Source organism: Harpia harpyja, chromosome 23 (genome assembly GCF_026419915.1).
Source record: "Harpia harpyja isolate bHarHar1 chromosome 23, bHarHar1 primary haplotype, whole genome shotgun sequence".
In the NCBI taxonomy this organism is placed as follows: domain Eukaryota; kingdom Metazoa; phylum Chordata; class Aves; order Accipitriformes; family Accipitridae; genus Harpia; species Harpia harpyja.
The window spans coordinates 1163984-1187506 of NC_068962.1; the positions used below are offsets into that span (position 1 = coordinate 1163984).

Below are 23523 nucleotides of genomic sequence, written 5' to 3' on the forward strand. Positions count from 1 at the left end.
ATGATAAGGAGGACGGGGGGCAAGGAAGGGAGCAGAAACGTGGCAACCACTCGGGAAAGCTGAGCAACGCGACAAGGCTCTTTTAAAGGAAAAAGTGGGTGGCTCTTAAAAGAGCCTTTGGGTTCTCGAGGTGGTCGGTCGGGGAGCGAAGAGGCGTTCAGCCGCCGAAGCCGTAGAGGGTGCGTCCCTGGCGCTTGAGGGCGTAGACCACGTCCATGGCCGTGACCGTCTTCCTCTTGGCGTGCTCCGTGTAGGTGACGGCGTCGCGGATCACGTTCTCCAGGAAGACCTTCAGCACGCCACGCGTCTCCTCGTAGATGAGCCCCGAGATGCGCTTCACGCCGCCGCGCCGAGCCAGGCGGCGGATGGCCGGCTTGGTGATGCCCTGGATGTTGTCACGCAGCACCTTGCGGTGCCGCTTGGCGCCCCCCTTGCCGAGCCCCTTCCCGCCCTTGCCTCTGCCGGACATGCTGCCGCCGCTCAGCTCCGGAGAAGGAGTGTGGCCGGAGCAGGGCGGCGCGGCGGCTTTTATGCGGTGGGAGCCGACCTGATTGGGAGCAGGGGCGGGCTCGGCCGGCGGGGGCGGGGCCTGCCCTTCCGCGGGCGGGGCGGGCCGAGGCGGGGCGGGGCCTTCGCCCTTCGCTGCTCTCGGGCCCCTCCCCGGGGTCCCGCACGGCTCCGCCGCGCCGGTCCCCGCCTCCGCCTCCGCCTCGCTCGCCTTCCCCCGGCCCCGGGGCCCCTGAAGCGCCGTTTCCCGGCATCTGCCCCTCCGGGCGGGGCGACGGCGCGCAGACCTTCCTTCTCTGAGGGGCCGAGGGTGGTCCCGCGGCCGCCGCTTTCTTTGGGCGGCGGGGCCCTGTCTGAAGCGCCTCGGTGGATCGCGGCCCAGCGCGCCCGTACGGCCGGTGTCGGCCGTCTTGAGGCGCCCGCTGACCTTTGGTGAGGGTCGGCAAGCGGTCGCCCGGGACACCTGTACCTGGCAGGGTTGGGAGTTAATTTCCTTGACTTCGCCGGTCTTATTCTCTCCTGCCATCATCTCGGCACCACTTCATTTTCTTTAAACATTTTCTCATCACTGTATCGACAAGATGACATAAGTGTTAGAAGCCTCTCTTGGACTTTCAATTGTTGTTGCTATTTTTCACAGCATTATCACGAATATTTGTAATATTACTGTACTGCTATGCATGCAGCACAACATATATATCTTTTGCATATCAACATTTGTTTACCCTATCAGCAAGTAGTAATTATTTCCAAGAATGAGTGCAGATCTCATGGTTTGGTTTTGGTTTGGTTTTCCTTTGTGCATAGCACTAATCCTTTAACTCATAATTTCTAGATCTTTTGATGATAGGTAATTTATACATGGAATGAACATGACAGATATGTTACAATCATGAAGTTGACCTCTTTATATTTCGTCAGTGAGGACCACCGTTGAAAATGTGTAATTTGAGCATGTCAGCTGTAAACTGAATTTCAAAATTACTCCCAACTGCACCAAACAACAGAAATCACTTTGAAATGTCTGCCCTGGCCTTTGTTCCTGTATATGCCCCTAAATGCTTTCAAATACGTGAAGCCTTAGAATGTAATATTTTGCGCATGTCGTATTTGACATGTTTCTGAATTACATTTCCACTCAGTTATGACTTGTCTGATTATCTTCACCCACTCTTTCTACATCGGTGTGTGCTGAAGAATTCACCTGATAATATCCTTATGTGTGCAAGGGTTAAAATCTTCACAAAATAACAAAGCAGCAGGGTTTAGGCTGCTGGGACACATTGTCCCTTGAATTCTGGGGGGTTACTCACAAACTCCAAGCACCAAAAACTGGGTGGAAGCTCTCTTGACAGCTTTGCCTTGTTCCACTGTCAGTTTACAGCCATTAGGTTATAGCTAAATCATTCTCTTGTATTATGTAAATGCTCAGTTTAAAGATTCATCACCGTGGTATTAAAGGACAAGAGGAGCTTCAAGAATTAGAGGAGAAATGGAAGTCTCTCTCTTTTAGCAGAAGAGGCAATCAGCATTTTATATTAGTGTAATAGAAAGTGAAAGAAAACAAAAAGTCCTGTTATGTTGTTATGTTACAAATTTTTCTTTTAATTTTTTTTTTCAAATGTTAAAACTACAGCATTGATTTAATAGGCTTTGAAGCAGGCAGAGACACATTCCTTTCAGTGTAGAAATACCTAGAGATGGGTCTAAAGTAACCCTCAGAGCCTGGGCTGTTACACAGCAATAAGAATTAGGCTAACTGCTATCAATGGAGTTGGGGAACTCCATGTACTGCTTTTGCATCATGGAGGAAAAGAAAAAAAAATTCCAAGTGCATAAGGAGTTTCACAAACGTCCTTGCCTTCCCTCACTGCTATACCAAAACTTTATCTACTTGTGACATCTCTGGAGTTTCCAAAGGGCAGTAAGTGCCAATTGCTTGTGGGAAAGAAGGTCCCGTTCACATCCTAAGCCTGCAATTCTGGAAGGAGGTCTAACAAGATTTTTAGAAAAACACTCTGGGTCACTTCATTCTTCAATCAGTTTTGGGAATCTGCAACCTGGAAAATGATTCTTTCTAGCCCATACTTCATCTGTGCCGTCGACTAAGCATAAATTGTTCCTTCTCATCATTCTCACCTTTATGCCACTAAGCCAGCTCCAGCAGCAGCCATTAGTATTGTGTCAGCCATTAGTTAATGCTGTGTCAGAAACTGCTCTTGCTCCATATAAGAAAAAAAGATAAACGAAAAGTTCCAGTCCCTTGGAGCTTCTGTGTGCTGAGCAGCAGGGTTTCCATCCTTTCAAGAGTGCTAGAAGACAAAGGCTGGAAGATGGAGAAGTAATTTTCATCTGTATTTGAATGGTATGCCTGTGATTTAAAAATGATTCCATTTCCTGAAAATGTGGCATGTTCTGTTGTATGAAAAAAAACCAGGATTTTGAGATGTCTTTCAGATGTGGAATGCAGACTCTTCTGAACATTTTGTAGTGCATATCTCACCATGACCTACGGCCTATATCCAGAAATTTGTTGGAAGAATAAACTAAGATTGACCTACAACCAAGGAAGACCCTCATCATTGTGGAAGCCATAATTAATGGTGAAGAAATTAGCTGCTGGTCGTTTGTGCATGGTGATAATGAAAATACTGCATCAACATTTATTGTAGGGCATATTTAATGGCCTAGTAATTCAGGAAAATAAATGTTAGGAGAGGCAGAGAAAAAACAATGGGAGCCTATGACTTTTAAGCAGAAAGAAACAGAGATTCATGATTTCCTGAATGTTAGGACACCTGTGCTTGCCAACAGTTTTGAAAGAGGGCATTAAAATGCAGGGCAACAATCATGTGCTACTACCTACCCCATTCTTCCTTGGAATAGGAGTAAGGGTAGATGTCCACTTTCAGTAAGCAGTCTCCATAAAGTTGAATTGATCCAAAGTAGGTGTGGGGTTTTGATGCAGAATCAGAACCGATTACATTCTCCTGTCAATGGTTCATTTCATTTCCTAGTAACCTGTTAAAGCAATTCCAGGTAGAATCTCTTCATAGGCCTGTGCTAATTCATAAAAGTGTTTATTTCCTGGAAGGAAAGTAACAATATTTTAGTAAAATGTTTCAGTATTTTTATTGACACTTGCTAATTCTAAAAATTAAGGAAAGGTGGATGGAGTGGCAATACCCAAATACAATTTCTGCCTGAAGAAATAATGGAATATCAAAGCCTGGGGAAGCCTTCCTGCTGTACCTGTGTAACTGCACCAAGTTCCTGTGTTGAGCACATGCTCTCTGTTTTGGGTTATGTTCTACAGTGGCTGAAAAATTAAGTTTTAGACTACAGTGGCTGAGAAACTAAAATCCACTTACTAGCTTTTAATCCAAATACTTGGATAGTTCTAGGATATTATGCTTGAACAGCCAAAAGCAAAACATAGCTGAATAAAAGAGCCAGAGGGAAGCAAATGATCTGCAAGTTGCTTCAACACTCAGGTCTGCCCTTCCTGTCTTCTGCTTTATTCCCTATCTTTGATTTGACCTACGCTGTAGGGAAGATCATAATGTTTTTTTCATATGAGAACCCACAGGCTGATACTACAAATCTATCTTTTCTTGGTCACAAATCTCTCGCATAGTCGATGGGGATGATTTCCGGTGTACAGAAATATATCTTACATGGAGCAATGACGGGCTTGAGAGATCAGAATCAAATCTCTAAACACTTTCCAGTTTCCAAGTAAGTCAAGAAACAATCATGAAAATGAATGCAAAAAGTGAAAGTTCTGCTTTTATTTCCAGGAGTCTCAGAGTCCGTTTCTGCCTTAAAGAATTTGGGAAAAAAAAAATTACTAGGAATCTTTCAAAGACTGAGATGGATGACAATATTCCTTGTTGTACGAGTCCAGAGAATTGACAGAAAGCCGCCATTAAATGTGAATAGCTTGAAACAGACAAACCACTCATATACAGATATCAATGGACTAGAGAGTTACAATATGTTAGCTTCACTGCCTCTGGGAGTACTTGAACTCTCCGTTCTTTCTTACCATGGGGTCACTGCTACTAGTTTAGAAAAAATATTTTCCTCAGAGTGTCAGCAGTTCTGGTAGTGTTCATTCATGTCACTGAGGACTTTAATCCTCCCCCATTATTGGAAATAACCATCAGAAAAAAATGGGTATTTAAATTAGTTTCCAATTTTTGTGTTTAATCAGTACACAACACACGGTTCTGCAGTCTCACAATCTGCAGTCCTGTCACGCTCGTTACCGCAGCCAGATCACCCAAAACACGTACTTACCTTAGTTTTACAGGCTGAAATGCATTCGCTGGGAGACCTCACAAAGCTGTATTTGTTCCCACATTTCACCTCCAAGCAGAGAAAAAAAAAGGTACGTAAAATCAGTAGAATAAATCTAGTCCTTGCTTTGATTGCAGCCCTTTAGCATTTTCAGTTAAACACGCGTGATCATACATTTCTCCAATGTCACATGGAGACTCAAATAAGCATATTTGTATGTTCTCACAGTCCCAAGCAGCGGGAACTCTACGTTGTACCAGCATTTCATGCACCCTGTTACACTTTCTTTTAGCCCTGAATAGATCTGCTCACCCGTTTTTAGGAGCGGGTAATAGCCTGGTACCTAGTGTATGAAACACAACATTATTGCAGGCAGACTGTTAACTGTTTCGTATTAAAAAGAAAGCAACATGCCATTGAAAACGAAGGAAGAAAGTGAGAATTCATCTATTGTTTAGAATGTGGAGCTGCCAATGACCGGGGAAGGAACCCTCTTGAAAAGGTTTAAATTCTTATCTTACTTCTGAAAGGAGGAAAGCGGTGAATCACCACATGCTGTTATCAAAGCACTTACAACAGCAACATTCATTCATTAGAACAAAGAAATTAGTTTTGCCTAATACAGTGCCCTGATTACCGAACACGCCCTCAAAGGACCGAGTTTTCAGCTTTAACTCCCCGTCCAGTTCAAACTTCATCACACCCCAGATTCTATTTCCCAATCAATTTTAACAAACCGCGGTGCAAAGACAAGTACATTTTACACGTTGTCAGACTAAAGCCCGACACATTGCGATTGCAACTATCCCGACTCCTGAATATAACAAACGAAAGCGACTTCGTTAAGGCGACATTGAAGGTGCAATGACACAACATCAGCCTTCAGAGGGGCCGGTCGGTGCTTTGTTCCACTGAAGTACTGAACCTGGCGTGAAGTACCATCGGCTTTCACACCCGCTGCTAAAGCACAGACGTCTCCGCAGCAGGCATCAGCTAAGACACCGCGGTCGCTGAACGGACACCGAGCGGGATTACGGGATTTCGGAGGGGAGCGGCTCGGCCGAGGCAGGCAGCTCTGCAGGCGCGGCCGGGACCGCGGGGCGAAGCTGTGTTACTTGCACGGCTTTAATCTCGATTTACCCCGAGACCAACCGTTCAAACCACTCTGGTTTTTGCCCTGTGCTGGAGCGGACCTTCTAAAGCACAAGATTTCACGCCGGCTGTGCCCATTCAGCCGGTGGTAAAATTTTAATTTAAAAGATAAAACGAAAGCTGCTCTCTCCCGAGGTCTCTGCGGCTCCACGCCGCGGAGTTTCTGGGGTCACTTTCCCCTCATTTCTGCTCCTTCCAAGGGGAAACTCCGTTAGCTGGTAGGACAGGCGCCCCCCTCCCCGCCCGCAAAGAAACGGGGTGCATCGGCAGTAAATTTCGGGAAGAAAAAGCCCTTTTGGGACCGGGAAGAAACACAACGGGCGCGGCGGCGGGCGGCGGGGCGGGGCTGGGCGGGCGGCACCAATCAGCTCCCGCCGCGCTGCTATAAAAGGGGGCGGCGGCACCGGCGCCGCTATTGTTCGCGCGGACGCGGCGGGAGGCGCCATGGCCGAGACCGCGCCCGTCCCCGCGCCCGACGTGGCCGCTGCCGCCGCCCCGGCCCCGGCCAAGGGTTCGGCCGCCGCCAAGAAGCCGAAGAAGGCGGCGGGCGGCTCCAAAGCTCGCAAGCCGGCGGGCCCCAGCGTCACCGAGCTGATCACCAAGGCCGTGTCCGCCTCCAAGGAGCGCAAGGGGCTCTCGCTCGCCGCGCTCAAGAAGGCGTTGGCCGCCGGCGGCTACGATGTCGAGAAGAGTAACAGTCGTATCAAGTTGGGGCTTAAGAGCCTGGTCAGCAAGGGCACCCTGGTGCAGACCAAGGGCACCGGCGCCTCCGGCTCCTTCCGTCTTAGCAAAAAGCCCGGCGAAGTGAAGGAAAAAGCCGCCAAGAAGCGGACAGCCGCCGCCAAGCCCAAGAAGCCGGCAGCCAAGAAGCCCGCTAGCGCCGCCAAGAAGCCCAAGAAAGCGGTGACAGTGAAGAAGAGCCCCAAGAAAGCGAGGAAGCCGGCGGCTGCCGCGGCCAAGAAGGTGGCCAAGAGCCCCAAGAAGGTGACCAAGGCTGCCAAGCCCAAAAAAGCGGCGGTAGTAGCAGCGAAGAGCCCGGCCAAGGCGAAGGCGGTGAAGCCCAAAGCAGCCAAGCCCAAGGCGGCCAAGCCCAAAGCAGCCAAGGCGAAGAAGGCGGCGCCCAAGAAGAAATAGATCGTCCTGAAAAAATCCTGTCTGCCTTGCAGATAAACCCAACGGCTCTTTTAAGAGCCACCCAAGCTTTCCCAATAAGAGCTGAAACGCTTTCTTTATGTTGTGTGGGTGTGCGTGTGCGTGTAATCTTTATTTCTGTTCTTCAGCACTACTCTTCTGCTTAATCAAGGTGGTTCCGATAAGAGCACAAACTTTCTCGCTTTTATTCCCACAGGTGCCGGCCGGCACCGCAGCAGCGTTCACCGCTGTGCGGCTCCTTTCAACACAGCCGGGCGGGCGTGGGTGCAAACAGCTTCCCGTTAGCCGCAAGAAACCGGTGCGAGCCCAAAGTCCCCGTGGAAGTCGGGCAGCGCTCACGGCGGGTGTGTGTGTGTGTGCTGCAGCTCCCCGTAGCTTCTCTTCGATCAGCCGGGGGCGAAGAGCCGCGCTCGGAAGCGCTCCCGCCCGCTCCCCGGAGCTTTACCGGTTTCGAAAAGCCCGCGCTGCGCAGAGATTGGCCGCGATTCTCGGGCTTTTCTTGTGTACAGCAGTTTTCGGGTTAAACAGCCGCCCCACTTTTTTTTTTTTTCCACTCGGCGGAAGAGGTTTATGAACTTCCTGGGTACGTGCTCGCTGCCCCTCCCGTGGGCTTTTTCACTCCCAGTCCACTTCTGTCCCCTGCAAACTCGTCCCTTCCCTGGAAATCGGAGGACAAGCGGGATCCGACAGGACACGGGTATTTCGAGGAGCCTTGCGAGAAGTCCTTGGTGCTGCCCGCCGGTCCTTGGCCAGGTGCCGGGGGCTCATTTTGGCAACGGAGACGCTGGGAGCGGTAGGAACCCGCGGGGGTCGGAGCCTCCTGCGCATCTCCCCCCCCCCGCCACCCCCCCTCGCTTGGGTTTATGACCTCTTCCTCTATATAACATGCAAACCTGCATGCATATCCCACTTTTTTTTTCTGAAATTATCAGGCAATATCCCTTCACCCCGACAGCCCGAATTCCTGAGCTCACATGCCTGGGCCCCTGTTTGGGTTGGAGATGTGCCTACCAGACCCTCATAGTTATCATAAGCAAAGGGTGTTGGGAGTCACACCCACAAATTCTCAAAGGGTTTCACCCAACTAGGTGCTCTGACAGGAGGAGAGTGGGTCAACTGCGATTTTCCAGCCCGTTACAACTAGTCAGAGGGGAGTAGATTTTGACTGGGTATGGTCAAACAGCAGGTACGCTGCTGTAGCAAACGTGATATTCATGCTTAATTTATCTTTTTACAGCTGAGCCCAAAAAGGCAAAACCCAGTTACAGTAGCATGGGCAAAACTGTATCACACATATCCATGCTAATTGAATTGACCTCGGTGGGATGGCCCTGGAATAAACATTTCAGCCCCTGGAATGAGTCGGAGTGATGACGGCAGTTCACTCTTGGCCTGTTGCAACTTACCCTCCCTGCTCGCTTGGAGAAGGCATCAGGGCGCTTCTTTCCCTTTTCTGAGAGGTAAGGGGGAAAACTCAAATTATTGTAACTGTTTTTTAAAAAAATTCAGTTGGAGCAGTTACCTACCTTGGCTACTGCAGTAGTTGAGATTTAGAAAATCAGTGCATTACTGAACACAAGTGGTGATGGAGAGCACTGGCCTATGTACAATAATACCAGTCTAAAATACCGTTACAAGCAAAGAGTACATAGCTGTGGCTTCAGCTGAATGGACTTTATAGTCCTTAGCTGGAGATAGCTGCCAAATAATGTAAGAGATCGTTCTACACTACAAACAAGAAGTGTATGTGTATGCAGTAACACTGAACGGACTCTGTACAGGCTCTAGTGGATATATTGTCCAGTACAGCAAAAAAATTAACATCAAACCAAAAAATCCCACTAAACTTGTAAAGCTGAGCTGGGTAGCCTAGCATAGATACCCACTGGATAATTTTTTTCCCAACTGGAAAAAGTGAGTACAGTGACAAAGAACAAGAGTGCTCTGAGAAAAATCAGCTTTCAGGGACAAATGTAATGTCATGTCTATGCCAATTGCACACTGGCGTATCAGTCAGTACCCCTAATTCATTGTTTCTCATCCTTCTTCCCCCTTAGCCTGTGCACTGCTAGCCCTGTGGATGCCAGCTCATCTCAGTTGAGCATGCACAACTCCACACTGATTATCCCTCAGAAATAGCTTATCTTGAATTACTGAGTCACTGCCACAGTGTTCGATCACTGTGTGTCCCTCAGGGCCCCACATCATCTTCAACAGGCCACTTTCCAGCTTCCTAGGAGCAGTTTCCTATTCTGGTCATAAGAGAAGTTGATATCCTAAGGAAAAATCAGGGGATACTACTCTGCTGTCATGGTTCAAATTTCTAGCTAACGTGCTGAGCTGAGGTTGAAGCGTGTGATTTATGATTGCAGTGGAGAGGGAACATATCTCACTCTTGTATGACATCCTTTTTGGATATCTAGGCATTAATTTCTTTCCCAGGACATCTCCATGGCCATGCAGCTTCTATTTACTGAACTTTTTATATAGGCTATTTCATGTCCCTAGCTTGTTCCATATTTGCAAACTGCTCAGACTAATGCATATTCTAAGATGAACAGCAGATTTCTTAAATTTCTACAACGCCCTCACTGCATGGACATTTTCCCACCCTACAGACTCTAAGGAACATGAATACCACTGCCTGGAACACAGGTAATACGGTAAGCAGAGCTTTAAGATCTCAGGCACAAAACACATTTTGTCGTATGTGAATAGTTCTGACCTGGGAACTGAATTGGAATCAGGCTGAACAGTAATTCTGTGTAATGATTTGATGTGGAGAACTGAGCTGCTGGTGGTCAAAGAGGAGGTGGCTTAACAGGAGGCAAAAAAAAGGTGGTGTTTAGTGAGTGGCTATGCTTTGACAGAATACACAAGTATCCACTTTATGATTTTAAATGCTAAGCTGCTCAAAAATTTGGAGGAAGGTAAAAAAAAATGGGTTCAGAATTGGAAATTATAACAAGGAAGACCTGCCTTCATTTGTTTTTTCTTCCATAGGGTCAACTTTTTATTTCACAGATTTACTTATTTAGTAAAGTAAATAAATATCAAAAGTCTGTGATGTTCCAGCACTAGAAGTAGAAATGGAGAGAGAAAATAATGGCAAATGAATCCATGAGTGAGATAAAGGTCTACATATAGCAGAACAGACTCTCAGCAACCTGACAAGAATTCTGTTGAAGTAAAGTTACTCCCTCACAGAACAATAAATCACTGTGTACTGATGAACACTTTTGTATAATGGGGTTACAGAATTTTTCATCGGCGTTAGTCACCACAAAGCCAGATTGCCTGTCAGATTACCACAAAACCAGGTAATTTCTGTATATATATTTCTTTACCTCTTTGTTCTCTGGTAGTGGGTTCTGTTACTCCTGTGCTTTTTGTGTGTGTCTGTCTTTTACTGTAATTGTTGTCATGTGAGAGTAAGAGTTTATTCTGCATAGCCTCAGTATGTCTTTGAAAAACAATAAAGAGGTCTCTCTTAAAGGCTCACTTCATAAAAACATCAAAGCTGGAGTTTTATTTCAAGTGAAACTATTCCACTACTATTATAAAAAAATCTTCTGCATTTGTTACAGAAAATTGGAAGCTGGTCTTCAATAAAAGGCTGAACGATGTTAGTTCAGGCGCAAAGATGTTTAAAATAAGGATATGCTGTTGTTGCATATCCTCGGTAGTAGTGAGCACCCTAAGCTGAATAAAGCAAAGAAAAAGCCCTTCATAGTATCCTGGGCTGAATAAACGGAGAGATGTAAATATCTACATTTTAAGACTAAGTTTACAGGTCCTCAAAAGGAAGGAGCTGAGTGGGGAGACAGCTGTAGTGTATGGACAGGAAGGTTGGGACAGCTGGTGTGGAGTCCCCAAAACTAAGAGTGTGATATGAATATCATTAACACCAGACCTGTTGTCAGCTGCTTGCATGGCAGTATAGATTTGGGCCAGCTTGGGTTCGGGTACAGAATTTCACCTAGACACATTTGACTTAGCAAGGTTACACAGTAGAGCTTTTCTGCCACAAGTTTCTTTTTTATGACCTAGTTTACAATGCACCCAGTCCGGTGCTGGGCACTGGGGAATACCAGCCACATTTCTCTGTGGGGATTTGAGATCCCTCTTCTCCAGAATGTGTGTTGTCAAAGCACAACAAAGTCATCAGTGTGACTTCTCCTGGGATTGCCATTCACTCTTCATACTCAATTTCAGGCAACTCTTTCTGGATTTGGAGCTGTGTTTTATTCTGATTTTCACTTTGCAGATTGTTTTTTGTGATCTCTTTGCACTTCCATTCCCATGCAAGTTTTGTTCATCACTCCTGCAGGCCTGCTGCTGGGACATCAGTGAAACCCCAGTGCTTGGTTTTCCCAAGGACTGCAGGGTTTGCTTTTCAATGATTTCAGGATTGGGCTGCCAGGAGCTGTGGAAAAAATGAAAGAGACAAAAATAATAATAGGGTTATTGTTCTCATCAAACACTGAAAACAAAAATAAACAAAACATAGGTCAGGACCTGCACCAGTCACAAAAAAAAAAGAGTTCCTGTTCTTTCAGCAACCAGCGTATGCTGGCACTTGTAAACCAAGGCTGCATATACTGACTGGGTTTGCATACTGCATATTCACGCTCAGTTGTATGTAACTGCCCTAGTAAAAATGCACATTGCCATTGCCACTTCTTCCCTGCTTCTCCATTTTCTCTGCTGTAGATTTACCGTCTTCGTAACAGAACCCTGTGCCCATTCCCTGGTTGGCTGCCTTGGCCACTTGGTTCTTAACTCCTTAAATATTTTTTCTCCTTCTGTCAGAGCACATTTTACTATCATCAGCATCTCTCTCCTCTCAGGACCAGATCTGGTGACGTTGTGCACTCCTGAGGCAAGACACTTCTTTCGTTAAAAGGGGGTGTGTTTCAGACATATTTCCTCTTTTCCAGTGTCAAAGAAAAGCCAAGTAAGTATTCCATGTGACAACTATCCCACAAATCCTAGATACCTGGCCACGAAAAGCAAGTTACACAAGGGCAGTAAAGAAATCTTTTTTCTCAGAAAAGGAAGATTAAAGAAAATGTGCCCCTCCCTTCCCCCACAATAAATATGACAGGAGAACTAGTAACAACTGCCATGGAAAAGGCTGAGGTACTTAACATCTTTTTTTGACTCAGTTTTCATTGGCAATCTCTCTTCCCCCATCTCTCAAGTCCCTGAACCTCAAGGCAGGGACTGGGGGAACAGTCCTTCACATCACAGAAGATCAGGTTTGAGACCATTTGAAGAACATGAACATACACAAGTCTGTGGGGCCTGATGAGATGCATCCCAGGGTCCTGAGGGAATTGGCAGATGTAGTTGCTAAGCCACTCTTCATCATTGAGAAGTCATTGCAGCCAGGTGAAGGTCCCAGAGGTTGGAGAAAAGGGAATATCACAGCCATCTTTAAAAAGGATAATAAAGTGGACCCTGGGACCTACAGACCAGTCAGCCTCACCTCAGTGCCTAGTAAGACCGTGGAACGGATCCTCCTGGAAGCTATGTCAAGACATATGGAAGACAGGGAAGCCATTAAAGAATCATCGGGGAGGGAAGAAGAGAGGGAACTCAGCTCCAACCTTGCTTCACTTTATTAGATGAATTTCTGTCATTGTCCTGGTTTCGGCTGGGATAGAGTTAATTTTCTTTCTAGTAGCTGGGATAGTGTTATGCTTTGGGTTCAGTATAAGAAGAATGTTGATAACACACTGATGTTTTCAGTTGTTGCTAAGTAGTGTTTAGACTAAGTCAAGGATTTTTCAACTTCTGCCCAGCCAGCAAGAAGGCTGGAGGGGCACAAGAAGTTGGGAGGGGACACAGCCAGGACAGCTGACCCAAAGTGGCCAAAGGGGTATTCCATACCATGTGACGTCATGCCCAGTATATAAACTGGGGGGAGTTGGCCTGGGGGGGTGGATCGCTGCTCGGGGACTAACTGGGCATTGGTTGGCAAGTGATGAGCAATTGCATTGTGCATCACTTGTTTTGTATATTCCAATGCTTTTATTATTATTGTCATTATTATCATTATTAGTTTCTCCCTCTCTGTTCTATTAAACTGCTTTTATCTCAACCCATGAGTTTTACTTTTTTTTCCCTGATTCTCTCCCCCATCCCACTGGGTGGGGGGAAGTAAGCGAGCGGCTGCGTGGTGCTGTTACTGGCTGGGGTTAAACCACGACATGGACATACAGCCTTGTATTATTCAGTGGATAAGAAAACAGAGGAACAGTTTTTCCTCAGGTGTTTTTTTCTATTGATTCCAGTGATTAATAGCAACAAAAGAAAAAACAGGAGAACTGCAAGATCCCATCCTGCTCTCCTGATAGTGATTAGCAGACCCAAGAACTTGGTAATTCTCTGCTAGCAGATGCAACATCTGTATCTGTGGCCTATGGGAAGATAGAGAGTGATTACTGTTTTATGTTATATTGTATCTTTACGAAAGGATACATTATATAAAGCCGCCCATCTTGTAAGGGGAAAAAACCAAACAACGTCCATGAGAGGGCAGCAAACCCTCAATACTGGAAACTTTTTTCACCCTTCCTGATCATTTTCAGGTCGAAAATGACCGAATGATTTTTGTTAAATACTGTTTCTTGTTTTCAATAGTAAAACCTCAGAAGATTTTCCTGCCTGAAAGCAAGAAAACCCAGAGTTGAATACCTTCCCCTGAAGGACAAAACCACCCTTCTTTTTATGTATTTAATTTTTCAATCTCTTTAAAAAAAAAAAAGCCACATTGCTGTCTATGCCACTACAAGAATGGAAAGTACCGTAAAAATATTTGTCCAAACCAACCGTTTTACCTTAAAAAAATTAAAGTGGAGCACGTAAGGGTTAAACTCTCTATTAGTGTACCTTTACTGCTAAACTCTCCTTGAAAAAACGTTCAGAAAAGGCAGGAAATGGAGATGAGAAAGAAATTCAAGGAGGGGTAGAATTTATCAGAAACACTATTGGACAGATTTTGCTGCAAGATGCTCCATTAATAAAACCACGATGAGCAGCTGTTTAAAACACTGAAGCCACGCGTGAGAATCAATGCAAGAAGGTGAAATTGCACTACATAACACATACCCGTAATTTAAAATAACAATTACAGTAAAAATTCAAAGAGTAATTTAAGTGATTCAGTAACTGGGATAGCATTCTATGATCGAGGTTTTACATCTAAATGATTACGACGTATCAAAGATTTTAAAAATTATATAAACTGTTATACACACAGACCTGTCTTTCCTATCTGGAGGAAACGAACGGACCGGAAAAGGGCAGCGACACCGAACCGCCTGTGCCGCGGGAAGGGAAACTCGCACGGAACCCGCAGTTTTTCTGCGAGCGGGGCGCGCGGTAGAGAGCGCGGGGAGATCCGGAGGGGAGAGACCCAAGCCCCGCCCCTCGTCGCTGCAGTCCCCAACCAGGTCGGCTCCCACCGCATAAAAGCCGCCGCGCCGCCCTGCTCCGGCCACACTCCTTCTCCGGAGCTGAGCGACGGCAGCATGTCTGGCAGAGGCAAGGGCGGGAAGGGGCTCGGCAAGGGGGGCGCCAAGCGGCACCGCAAGGTGCTGCGCGACAACATCCAGGGCATCACCAAGCCGGCCATCCGCCGCCTGGCTCGGCGCGGCGGCGTGAAGCGCATCTCGGGGCTCATCTACGAGGAGACGCGCGGCGTGCTGAAGGTCTTCCTGGAGAACGTGATCCGCGACGCCGTCACCTACACGGAGCACGCCAAGAGGAAGACGGTCACGGCCATGGACGTGGTCTACGCCCTCAAGCGCCAGGGACGCACCCTCTACGGCTTCGGCGGCTGAACACCTCTTCGCTCCCCGACCGACCACCTCGAGAACCCAAAGGCTCTTTTAAGAGCCACCCACTTCCTTCTAAGAAGAGCTGTAACATTGTTTTCTCTGAGGGGACAATTGAAGCATCTGCTCTCCAATTCCCAAAGCTTATTAAAAGTAGCGATTATGCAGTGCTGTAAAAAGATCTTATGATAAGATGGGATCTAATGTTTTAACTTTGCTGTTACTGGTAAAGATGGTTTTGCTGTGTGAAAGATGCCTGTTTCTTTCTGTACTCTTTAAATTCCCTTGCAAACATGTACCGCACTAAAAATAATTTCAAGTGCTCTTTGAAATCAAACTAGAATGTTTTCCTTTTTTTAAACTTTGCTGATATAAGTATAGTTATCTGGAGCATTCAATGTCTTGTACTTTGAAATTTTCATTTAACTGAGGGTAGATAATCAACTGCAAGGAAGAAAGGGAAACCAATTTATCACTTAGGGAAGAATATGAAAGTCGCTCTGAAATAAATGCTTTCTTTTTGACATTTCAAAATAAATTTTTTTTGTTACTCTAACCTGTGTTCAGTTCTTTGTCAATGGGTTTTTTTTCTTTTTGAAAGCTACTTCAGGAGTAAATCTATATTAGATTTCCAAAGTAAATATTGGGGGTGGGGGTGTGGACCATGAATGAAAATGCCTACCTGGCAGCACATTTCAAGTAAATGCGTCAGAAGAAGCCTTGTGCAAAGACTTTTGTTCTCTCATAAAGGGAATACTCCCCTCCGGGACGCGCCTCTAAAGTATTGGTGTTCTATTTCCTTCACCACCAGAGGAAAAAACCTGCAAAACCAGTTTTTCGGGTTTATATAAAACTATCGCTAGTTATTGACCGCTCGCAAACAAGGGCGATCAATAATTACTTACTGTCACTTCTGTTTTTCACACAGCCTTAACGAGTAGGGGCAAATTAAATAATAGAGTAATTCCATATTCCTTTTTAAGCTCTTAATTTCACAAAAATTAATTGTCTAAGTATTCTCAAATTTTACTTGATGATACTGTGCCGAACTTCCTCAAGAAAAGAAAACTATGAGAAAAATAGCCTAAAAGATGCATCTCGATCTTTATAGCTCGTTACATGCTTGTTATGGATACAAACTTGCATTACAGGGTTTCTAAAGTGTCTGTATCTGTGTTTTGACATACTAAGCTGTTTCATTTGAGGCTTTGGGAATAATGCGCCTGTTACTGTAAGAGGGAGCTCTGTATGGCTGTGAAGGAACTTTTTTCTTCTTTTGTAATCAGCCCACTAAAAAAAAAAGATTATTAAAATAATTCGCGCTTTAAGAACAACTGCTGAATTTGAGCCTCCACACGGCACTTAATATGTTAGCAGCGTGGCGGAGAGGGAAAGCCAGAGAAGCAGAAGGGATGCGAGCGCTGACTCTGCAATGCCCGCCGGCAGGCTTCGGGCTCGCCCCGAGGGAGCCGTGACTCGGAGCGGGGTTGCGGTGGGGGAGAGCGGGGGTGCAGGCAGCGGCGAATTCCTCTTCCTTGGGCCCAGGCTGGGATTCCCACCGTAGCCAATGAGGTCGCGCTTCCTTTCGTCCAATCAGAGACGAGGAGGCGCTATAAATAAGGGGGGCAGCGCAGCTCCCTTCATTCACTTCTGGCTCTGGCGAGGCGGGAGTTGTGTCCCGTTGCCGATGGCGCGCACGAAGCAGACGGCGCGTAAGTCGACGGGCGGGAAGGCGCCCCGCAAGCAGCTGGCCACCAAGGCGGCCCGCAAGAGCGCGCCGGCCACGGGCGGCGTGAAGAAGCCGCACCGCTACCGGCCCGGCACGGTGGCGCTGCGCGAGATCCGGCGCTACCAGAAGTCGACGGAGCTGCTGATCCGCAAGCTGCCCTTCCAGCGCCTGGTGCGGGAGATCGCGCAGGACTTCAAGACCGACCTGCGCTTCCAGAGCTCGGCCGTGATGGCGCTGCAGGAGGCGAGCGAGGCCTACCTGGTGGGGCTCTTCGAGGACACCAACCTCTGCGCCATCCACGCCAAGCGCGTCACCATCATGCCCAAGGACATCCAGCTGGCCCGCCGCATCCGCGGCGAGCGTGCCTGAGCCTCCCGCCGCAGCCCCTCCCCGGTTCCGGCAGGCACCGAGGCAGCCCACGCAGACCCAAAGGCTCTTTTAAGAGCCACTACATGCACAATTAAAAGAGCTGTAACAGTTTCTAAATGGGCACGCTCTGAAAATAACAATGTTTTCTTCCTTTTTTCTAGACTGTAGCATTTGATTTTATGGCCCTAGCTCTTTTTTTTTTTAATTGTTATTTTACTATATTGCCTGTATATAAACTTTTGTCTTTAATAAACCCCACATGGCTCTAAATTTCCTGCTCTGCAATTCACCAGTGTGCTTTGCAAACAGTGGAGGGGAGCAACAGGCACTTTATGAACACTGGGTGAGGAAGGAGAAAAAAAATTCAAGGGGGGGGAGGTGAGGTCAATATATTAAAGGACGGTGAGCAGAGAATATCAGGCAGAATAGAGTTTTTTACATCACTATGACTTTGCCGGAAAGCAAAACAGCTTTCAGGGAGAAGGGGGCAGGGACAAACCACTTGCTCTGGGACGGGCCCAAGCTCAGGAACTCTGCACCTTAAACTCTTCAGGCTGGCTGGGTCTAGGCAAGAGCAGAAACTTCCTGCAACTCATTGGAATTGTGTTACTGTTGAACCCACCTAAGGCAGTCTGTTTTAACAATCATTAATTCCAGGAGCAAGAATATGTGTCTCAAAACGGTTTTGAGGCTGGCCTCAGAATGATGGATGATCATGTTGAAAAGACAAGGCGTGTGAGGCTGCTTTCTCACAGCACAGAAGCATACCTAAGAAGGCCAAGAAACTATGATTGAAAAATACTGTACACAGGAATAACTATCAAGTTTGTCCAGATATGTTACCATTATTAATACAAAATTTTGGAAATAAGGTTATGTATTTCTGTTCTGGTTTCAGTTGCAGAGGGGAAGAGAAAGACCCTGGTTCATCTTAATCTTTCACTAAGTGAACTGGTTTGGTTTTTTTTTTTTTTTTGTATGTTCCTTCTTCTGTATGGGGGCAACTGATACTGGTATGGGCTGGTTCAGCCACAGTGCCTGTTGTGGGGGATGGACTGGCCGCAGTGCCTGTCACTTTGTTGTCAGATCCAGAGACCTTCCCTTCCCCTTGAGGGTACTGAATAGTGGTGAATGGGGCTTGATAGAAATGGGCCAGGCCCCAGGACATTGCAGTGATTTGTGTCTCCCTGGAACTATCGGGGTGACAGCATACTTTTCCCAAATGTTGCACTAGTTTTTCAGGATTCTGCATTTGTTCAAGAGTGCAGTTCCAAAATACTGGAGATGCCCACCGACCATTTGCCCATACTACCCCACACACTCTGCCACTCATAATTTTTCCAGCCTTGGGGCAGGTCTCTGGGTGATCTTCTTAAATAGCTGTTTAAGCCTAAACAACCAACCATATTCTTGGAACCACAAAAAATAAACCACATGGATAAAGACAGGTGTTGTTAGGTTAGAGGTGACTGGGAAAGACAGGTGGATGGATACTGAGCAGAATTAAAACTTGTGAGTGGAGAACCATATATATGTGTGTCTATACATATAGCATACGTACACATATGTGTATATACATTCATACCTACATTGTTATGCTGTGACTGTTAGTTGTATCTACCATGCTTTACCTTCTGTGTAGTGTTTCAGAAATACACCCTATGAAACTTCTTGCAGGGTTCCCCACATGCCATACTCAAATACCTGAATTTTTATTTCAGACTGACTTGGCTGGTCATATTTACAGAAAGGTATTGGACAGGCGAGATAGCATTATCAAGGGCAGAGGAAAAGATGTTGTGACAACAAAGAAGCAAAAACCATAGGAATCTGAATGTTTTATTTGTCAATGAATAAAAAAAGGTGACTTCTCTGAAATACTAAAACAGCTAGAGTCTGCAAGACTTGACACAATCAACCAAGAAATTGAACTAGAGACCAACTGTAATTTCCTGACTACAAAACTGTATTGAATCAACTGAACTATAGTGAACGTTGACCTTCTGATCCTTCTGTGGATTCCTCTACTGCCTCCACCTTATTTTTTTTATCATCAAACACAAAACACTTGTCCTCAATTCTCAAAACCATATGAGTGTATTTCTCCTCCAGGCCTGTCATTGATTACAAAGCTGCCAAGGCCTGACAGCTGCTTCCTTTCTCTCAGCTGTTTTGGTCCCCCCAAAAGCCACAAAACTTTCCCCTGTGCCAGTGCTCTCCATTTATTTGGAAAATGGGAGGGGACAATTCCCAGGAACACCCACCAGATTCTCTTCACTTCTACCAAGATGTCCTTTGTCCTCTGCTCCAGCCTTTCCTCAAAGTCATAAAGCAAGCAAATAAAATTGAGACTATAAATGACAATTAGACTAATTTATTGAATTTCCCATTTTTATCCTTTGCATAAGGCTTATCTTCTTAGCACTTTAGTTTTATTCATCTCATACTTAAGAGAGGTAGGGCTCTCAGATATCAAATACAATGTTAGGATTTTTAGAGTATATCCTAGTAAGAGCAATGGTAGAGTAAATTTACAGTGTTTTTTCTTTAGTAAAAAGCTGTTTGAAGCTTTTTTCCCCAATGCCAACTCAGGTTATGCCTTCCACATTGCTTAAAAGTAAAAACCCACACTGCTCCATAAAACTGTTGCAAAATATTTTACAGGAAGCATCAAGTCTGGGGAGGGTGCGGGGGATTATAATAGGTTTTGTCCTACTCTTTTTTTTTTTTTTAATTATAGCTCTTACCACCATCACTGAAGTATTTTTCATTTACCTTGTCTGAGCATTTTTTCCAATTTGTACAGTTACTTTTTCTGTATAGTCAATTAGACATTTCCAAGCCCCTCCCTATACAGCATGTAACAGTCTGCTCAAAAAATCAAACATTTTGAAACAACTGCTTAGAAAGGCTTATAAACATGTTTTCACTGGAATAGCAGTATCTGATTCCAAAGGCCTCTTGACAACAGAGTCCAGAGAAAACAGATGAGCTCAGATGTAGGGAGGGTGGGGGAAAAACAAACTAAATGCTAGCATTAGTACTTATGTAACAATCCAAAAAATTTACACTACCTTAAAATAACTTCAGGATTTAGTCTTGTATCCAAGTATCAAAAAACACAGTGTTACAGCTCTCCTGTGCAATGTGGTGGCTCTTAAAAGAGCCTTTAGGGTGGGCGAATGAAGGATGACAGAGGGGGGGCCCGCGGCACGAGGCTCAGGCGCGCTCGCCGCGGATGCGGCGGGCCAGCTGGATGTCCTTGGGCATGATGGTGACGCGCTTGGCGTGGATGGCGCAGAGGTTGGTGTCCTCGAAGAGCCCCACCAGGTAGGCCTCGCTCGCCTCCTGCAGCGCCATCACGGCCGAGCTCTGGAAGCGCAGGTCGGTCTTGAAGTCCTGCGCGATCTCCCGCACCAGGCGCTGGAAGGGCAGCTTGCGGATCAGCAGCTCCGTCGACTTCTGGTAGCGCCGGATCTCGCGCAGCGCCACCGTGCCGGGCCGGTAGCGGTGCGGCTTCTTCACGCCGCCCGTGGCCGGCGCGCTCTTGCGGGCCGCCTTGGTGGCCAGCTGCTTGCGGGGCGCCTTCCCGCCCGTCGACTTACGCGCCGTCTGCTTCGTGCGCGCCATCGCTCCGAGAGACCCGAAACGCCTCTTGAAACCGCCGCCGCGGAAAGACACCGCTCCGTTGCCGGGGCGGCTTTTATAGCATGCTCGCCCCTCTGATTGGCTGGCAGCAACACGTCGTTATGATTGGATACTTTCGAATTCGAAAAGCGCGCCTCGGAAGGGCGCCTTTTCGCCAACCGCCCTCACCCTCCCTCCGCCTTGCACTCGGCGCTCTTGTTTTCGGTTTTATATATTTATTGTAGCAATTGTTTATAGTGTATCTCGAAAATGAAAACCTGTAATAAAAAGTGTTCAAAAGGGAAATGCGTAGTTGTAAATTTTGCTGTCCTGAACGCGTAGAAGCTTCACGTTCATTTTGTTTTAATTCACTGAGGCTTGAGCTTTGAAACATAAGTGTTGTACAGGGTTTCATCGATAAGATTCCTTATAACGGTATTTTGGGGCTTGGGGTTTGTTTTTGGATGGTGGTTTTTTGTTGGGGTGGGGGGGGCTTTTTTTTTTTTTTTTTGGCAGGGGCAGGGAGTTGTTTGCTGCTCTTGGTTTTTGTTTTTTACCTAGAGTAACTTTAATCTGGAAATAGTAGAAAGTAATACCATAGCTGGTATGACAAATGCTTTTAGATTGAGGTGAATTCACGTGAAAATGCAATAGTTCAAGGGATAGTGTTTTCAACAAGATTAAATTTCTTTCAGCCCAAGTAGTATTCCCAGGCTGTTGCTTGCTGAAATACAAACTTCTAGTCCGTTTCCATTTTTTCTACTGTTTTTCTGCTGTTTTGCTAGCCAGGAGAGCTCTCCTCAGAGCCTGAGCAGAGGAGTTGTCAGGTGAAGGGAAAACTGCTGCTGACCCTTGATACAGAGAACTGCTCTGGCTTCAGCAGCCATTAAAAGAAAAAGCTTCCTAAGCTTCAACTCACTGGATGCACAAAGAATAACGGACAGCTCCCTAAAAAGCAGTCAGACGACGGACTTGGGATCATTGCAGTATTTCAAGTTTTATGACAAGGGGCTCAGGGGGTGACCAGCTGTGACACCTCCCACCCTGCTCGCATACATTTCTACGTGCTGAGAGCATCATTACAGGGATAACATAACTTAAAAACATATCTACTGCTACTGTTTACTCAAACAGTGGAAAAAACAGACTGGGAGAGATGCCCACAGGGCTATGTGTACCTGCCTCAGAGCCCGGCCAGCTCACCAGCTCAAAACAGTATAAGTTTATAGTGCTTTGCTATTTAGCTCGTTTTTTCAGGGAATAAACGAAAAAAGTCATTGAATTCTAATTGCACTGATATTGAAATCAATAGCTTTGAGTTTTACTAACTTACTTAATATCTACTTAACCTGTTAACAATATACATTTAATTACCAGGTGCTTAATCGTAAGAACTACCTACATAGTAACTTACAAAAGACGCAGTAAATTATCAGAAACAAAGTTTATAGGAAATAGCTTTCCTTTTAGCAACTTTGAAGCAATACAACTCTTTTCCAGATTAAGTGGGTGGCTCTTAAAAGAGCCTTTGGGTTCTCGAGGTGGTCGGTCGGGGAGCGAAGAGGTGTTCAGCCGCCGAAGCCGTAGAGGGTGCGTCCCTGGCGCTTGAGGGCGTAGACCACGTCCATGGCCGTGACCGTCTTCCTCTTGGCGTGCTCCGTGTAGGTGACGGCGTCGCGGATCACGTTCTCCAGGAAGACCTTCAGCACGCCGCGCGTCTCCTCGTAGATGAGCCCCGAGATGCGCTTCACGCCGCCGCGCCGAGCCAGGCGGCGGATGGCCGGCTTGGTGATGCCCTGGATGTTGTCGCGCAGCACCTTGCGGTGCCGCTTGGCGCCCCCCTTGCCGAGCCCCTTCCCGCCCTTGCCTCTGCCGGACATGCTGCCGTCGCTCAGCTCCGGAGAAGGAGTGTAGCCGGAGCAGGGCGGCGCGGCGGCTTTTATGCGGTGGGAGCCGACCTGGTTGGGGACTGCAGCGACGAGGGGCGGGGTTCCCGCCAGTTCTTTCTGCCTCCGTCACAGAGCGGGATGGAACATCGCCTGCCGTTACCTGTGAAACAGTGCTGTAGAGTCTACGAAGTAAAGAAAACATTACCCTCCCCCCAAAAAAGAATCCCAACGTCATACATGTTCGTAGCGATTGGAAAGGTTTTTTCCTCCTCCTTGGATTTGTATAACCCATTTGCTATTCATATGTGTCTGTATTTTATTTTCTTGCAGTGACCGAGGTTTCTTTGAATTACTTTAAATTCTCATTATTTTCATGCTGTTGTTCATTAACTGCTTTGCTTTATTTGTATTCAAAGTTCTATAAACTTTCAGGATTGTTAATGTTTTGAAATCTATTACTGGCTTTAGGGAATTTTCCACAATATCTGTGCTGTCAGGCTTTCTAATACATTGGGTTTGTATTTTGCTTTCCACGTCCCATTTAAGAAATGGGAAGACTGATTCTCTCTTCCCATTGTTACATAACCAATTTTTTATGTAAGCACCAGAAGGTGGAATAGAATCTCTTTTATATTATTGCCTTTATATTAGATTGTGACTTTTCCTAATTTTGCTCCATTGGAGTTACTGCTGTGGGGATTTTTCCTTATTTTTTACAAAATATGCTTTAGTATAACTATAGATTTAAATTTCTGCTACCTTATTTAGCAAGAAAATCACCTTTCTTTTGTACTGCAGATCAAGCTTTTCAATCTTTAGCTGTTGTTTTATGGGTCTAAATCTATAGTGGATACAGAGAAGATTCTGAGTTAGTATTTATGAAAGTAAGGAGCAATCCTTGTCTAAGGATGTTACAAATGTCACCCTATAAGAACATCCTGAGCTGGAATAA

The 23523-nt window shown here is 46.2% G+C and overlaps 4 protein-coding genes and 1 long non-coding RNA gene across 5 annotated transcripts; 4 read left to right on the plus strand and 1 right to left on the minus strand.

Annotated features, from left to right (window-relative positions):
• Positions 1-50: 50 nt before the first annotated feature.
• On the minus strand, positions 51-22588 carry LOC128135487 (uncharacterized). Its single transcript, XM_052774463.1, has 4 exons — positions 22276-22588; positions 20863-20900; positions 20339-20687; positions 51-470 (listed from the first exon to the last, which is right to left on the minus strand). Exons 1-4 carry the CDS (start codon positions 22560-22562, stop codon positions 158-160), a joined length of 987 nt encoding a protein of 328 aa, XP_052630423.1. The 5' UTR covers positions 22563-22588; the 3' UTR covers positions 51-157.
• Positions 6389-7187, plus strand: LOC128135454 (histone H1.11L-like). The gene has a single exon (XM_052774428.1). It carries the CDS (start codon positions 6406-6408, stop codon positions 7093-7095), a length of 690 nt encoding a protein of 229 aa, XP_052630388.1. The 5' UTR covers positions 6389-6405; the 3' UTR covers positions 7096-7187.
• LOC128135490 (uncharacterized) lies at positions 7239-13201 on the plus strand. The gene is made up of 3 exons (XR_008233094.1): positions 7239-7906; positions 8351-11250; positions 12744-13201. It is a non-coding gene; the product is annotated as an uncharacterized LOC128135490 (long non-coding RNA).
• On the plus strand, positions 14616-15483 carry LOC128135483 (histone H4). Its single transcript, XM_052774459.1, has one exon. It carries the CDS (start codon positions 14652-14654, stop codon positions 14961-14963), a length of 312 nt encoding a protein of 103 aa, XP_052630419.1. The 5' UTR covers positions 14616-14651; the 3' UTR covers positions 14964-15483.
• Positions 16622-17192, plus strand: LOC128135460 (histone H3). The gene has a single exon (XM_052774435.1). It carries the CDS (start codon positions 16645-16647, stop codon positions 17053-17055), a length of 411 nt encoding a protein of 136 aa, XP_052630395.1. The 5' UTR covers positions 16622-16644; the 3' UTR covers positions 17056-17192.
• Positions 22589-23523: the final 935 nt, after the last annotated feature.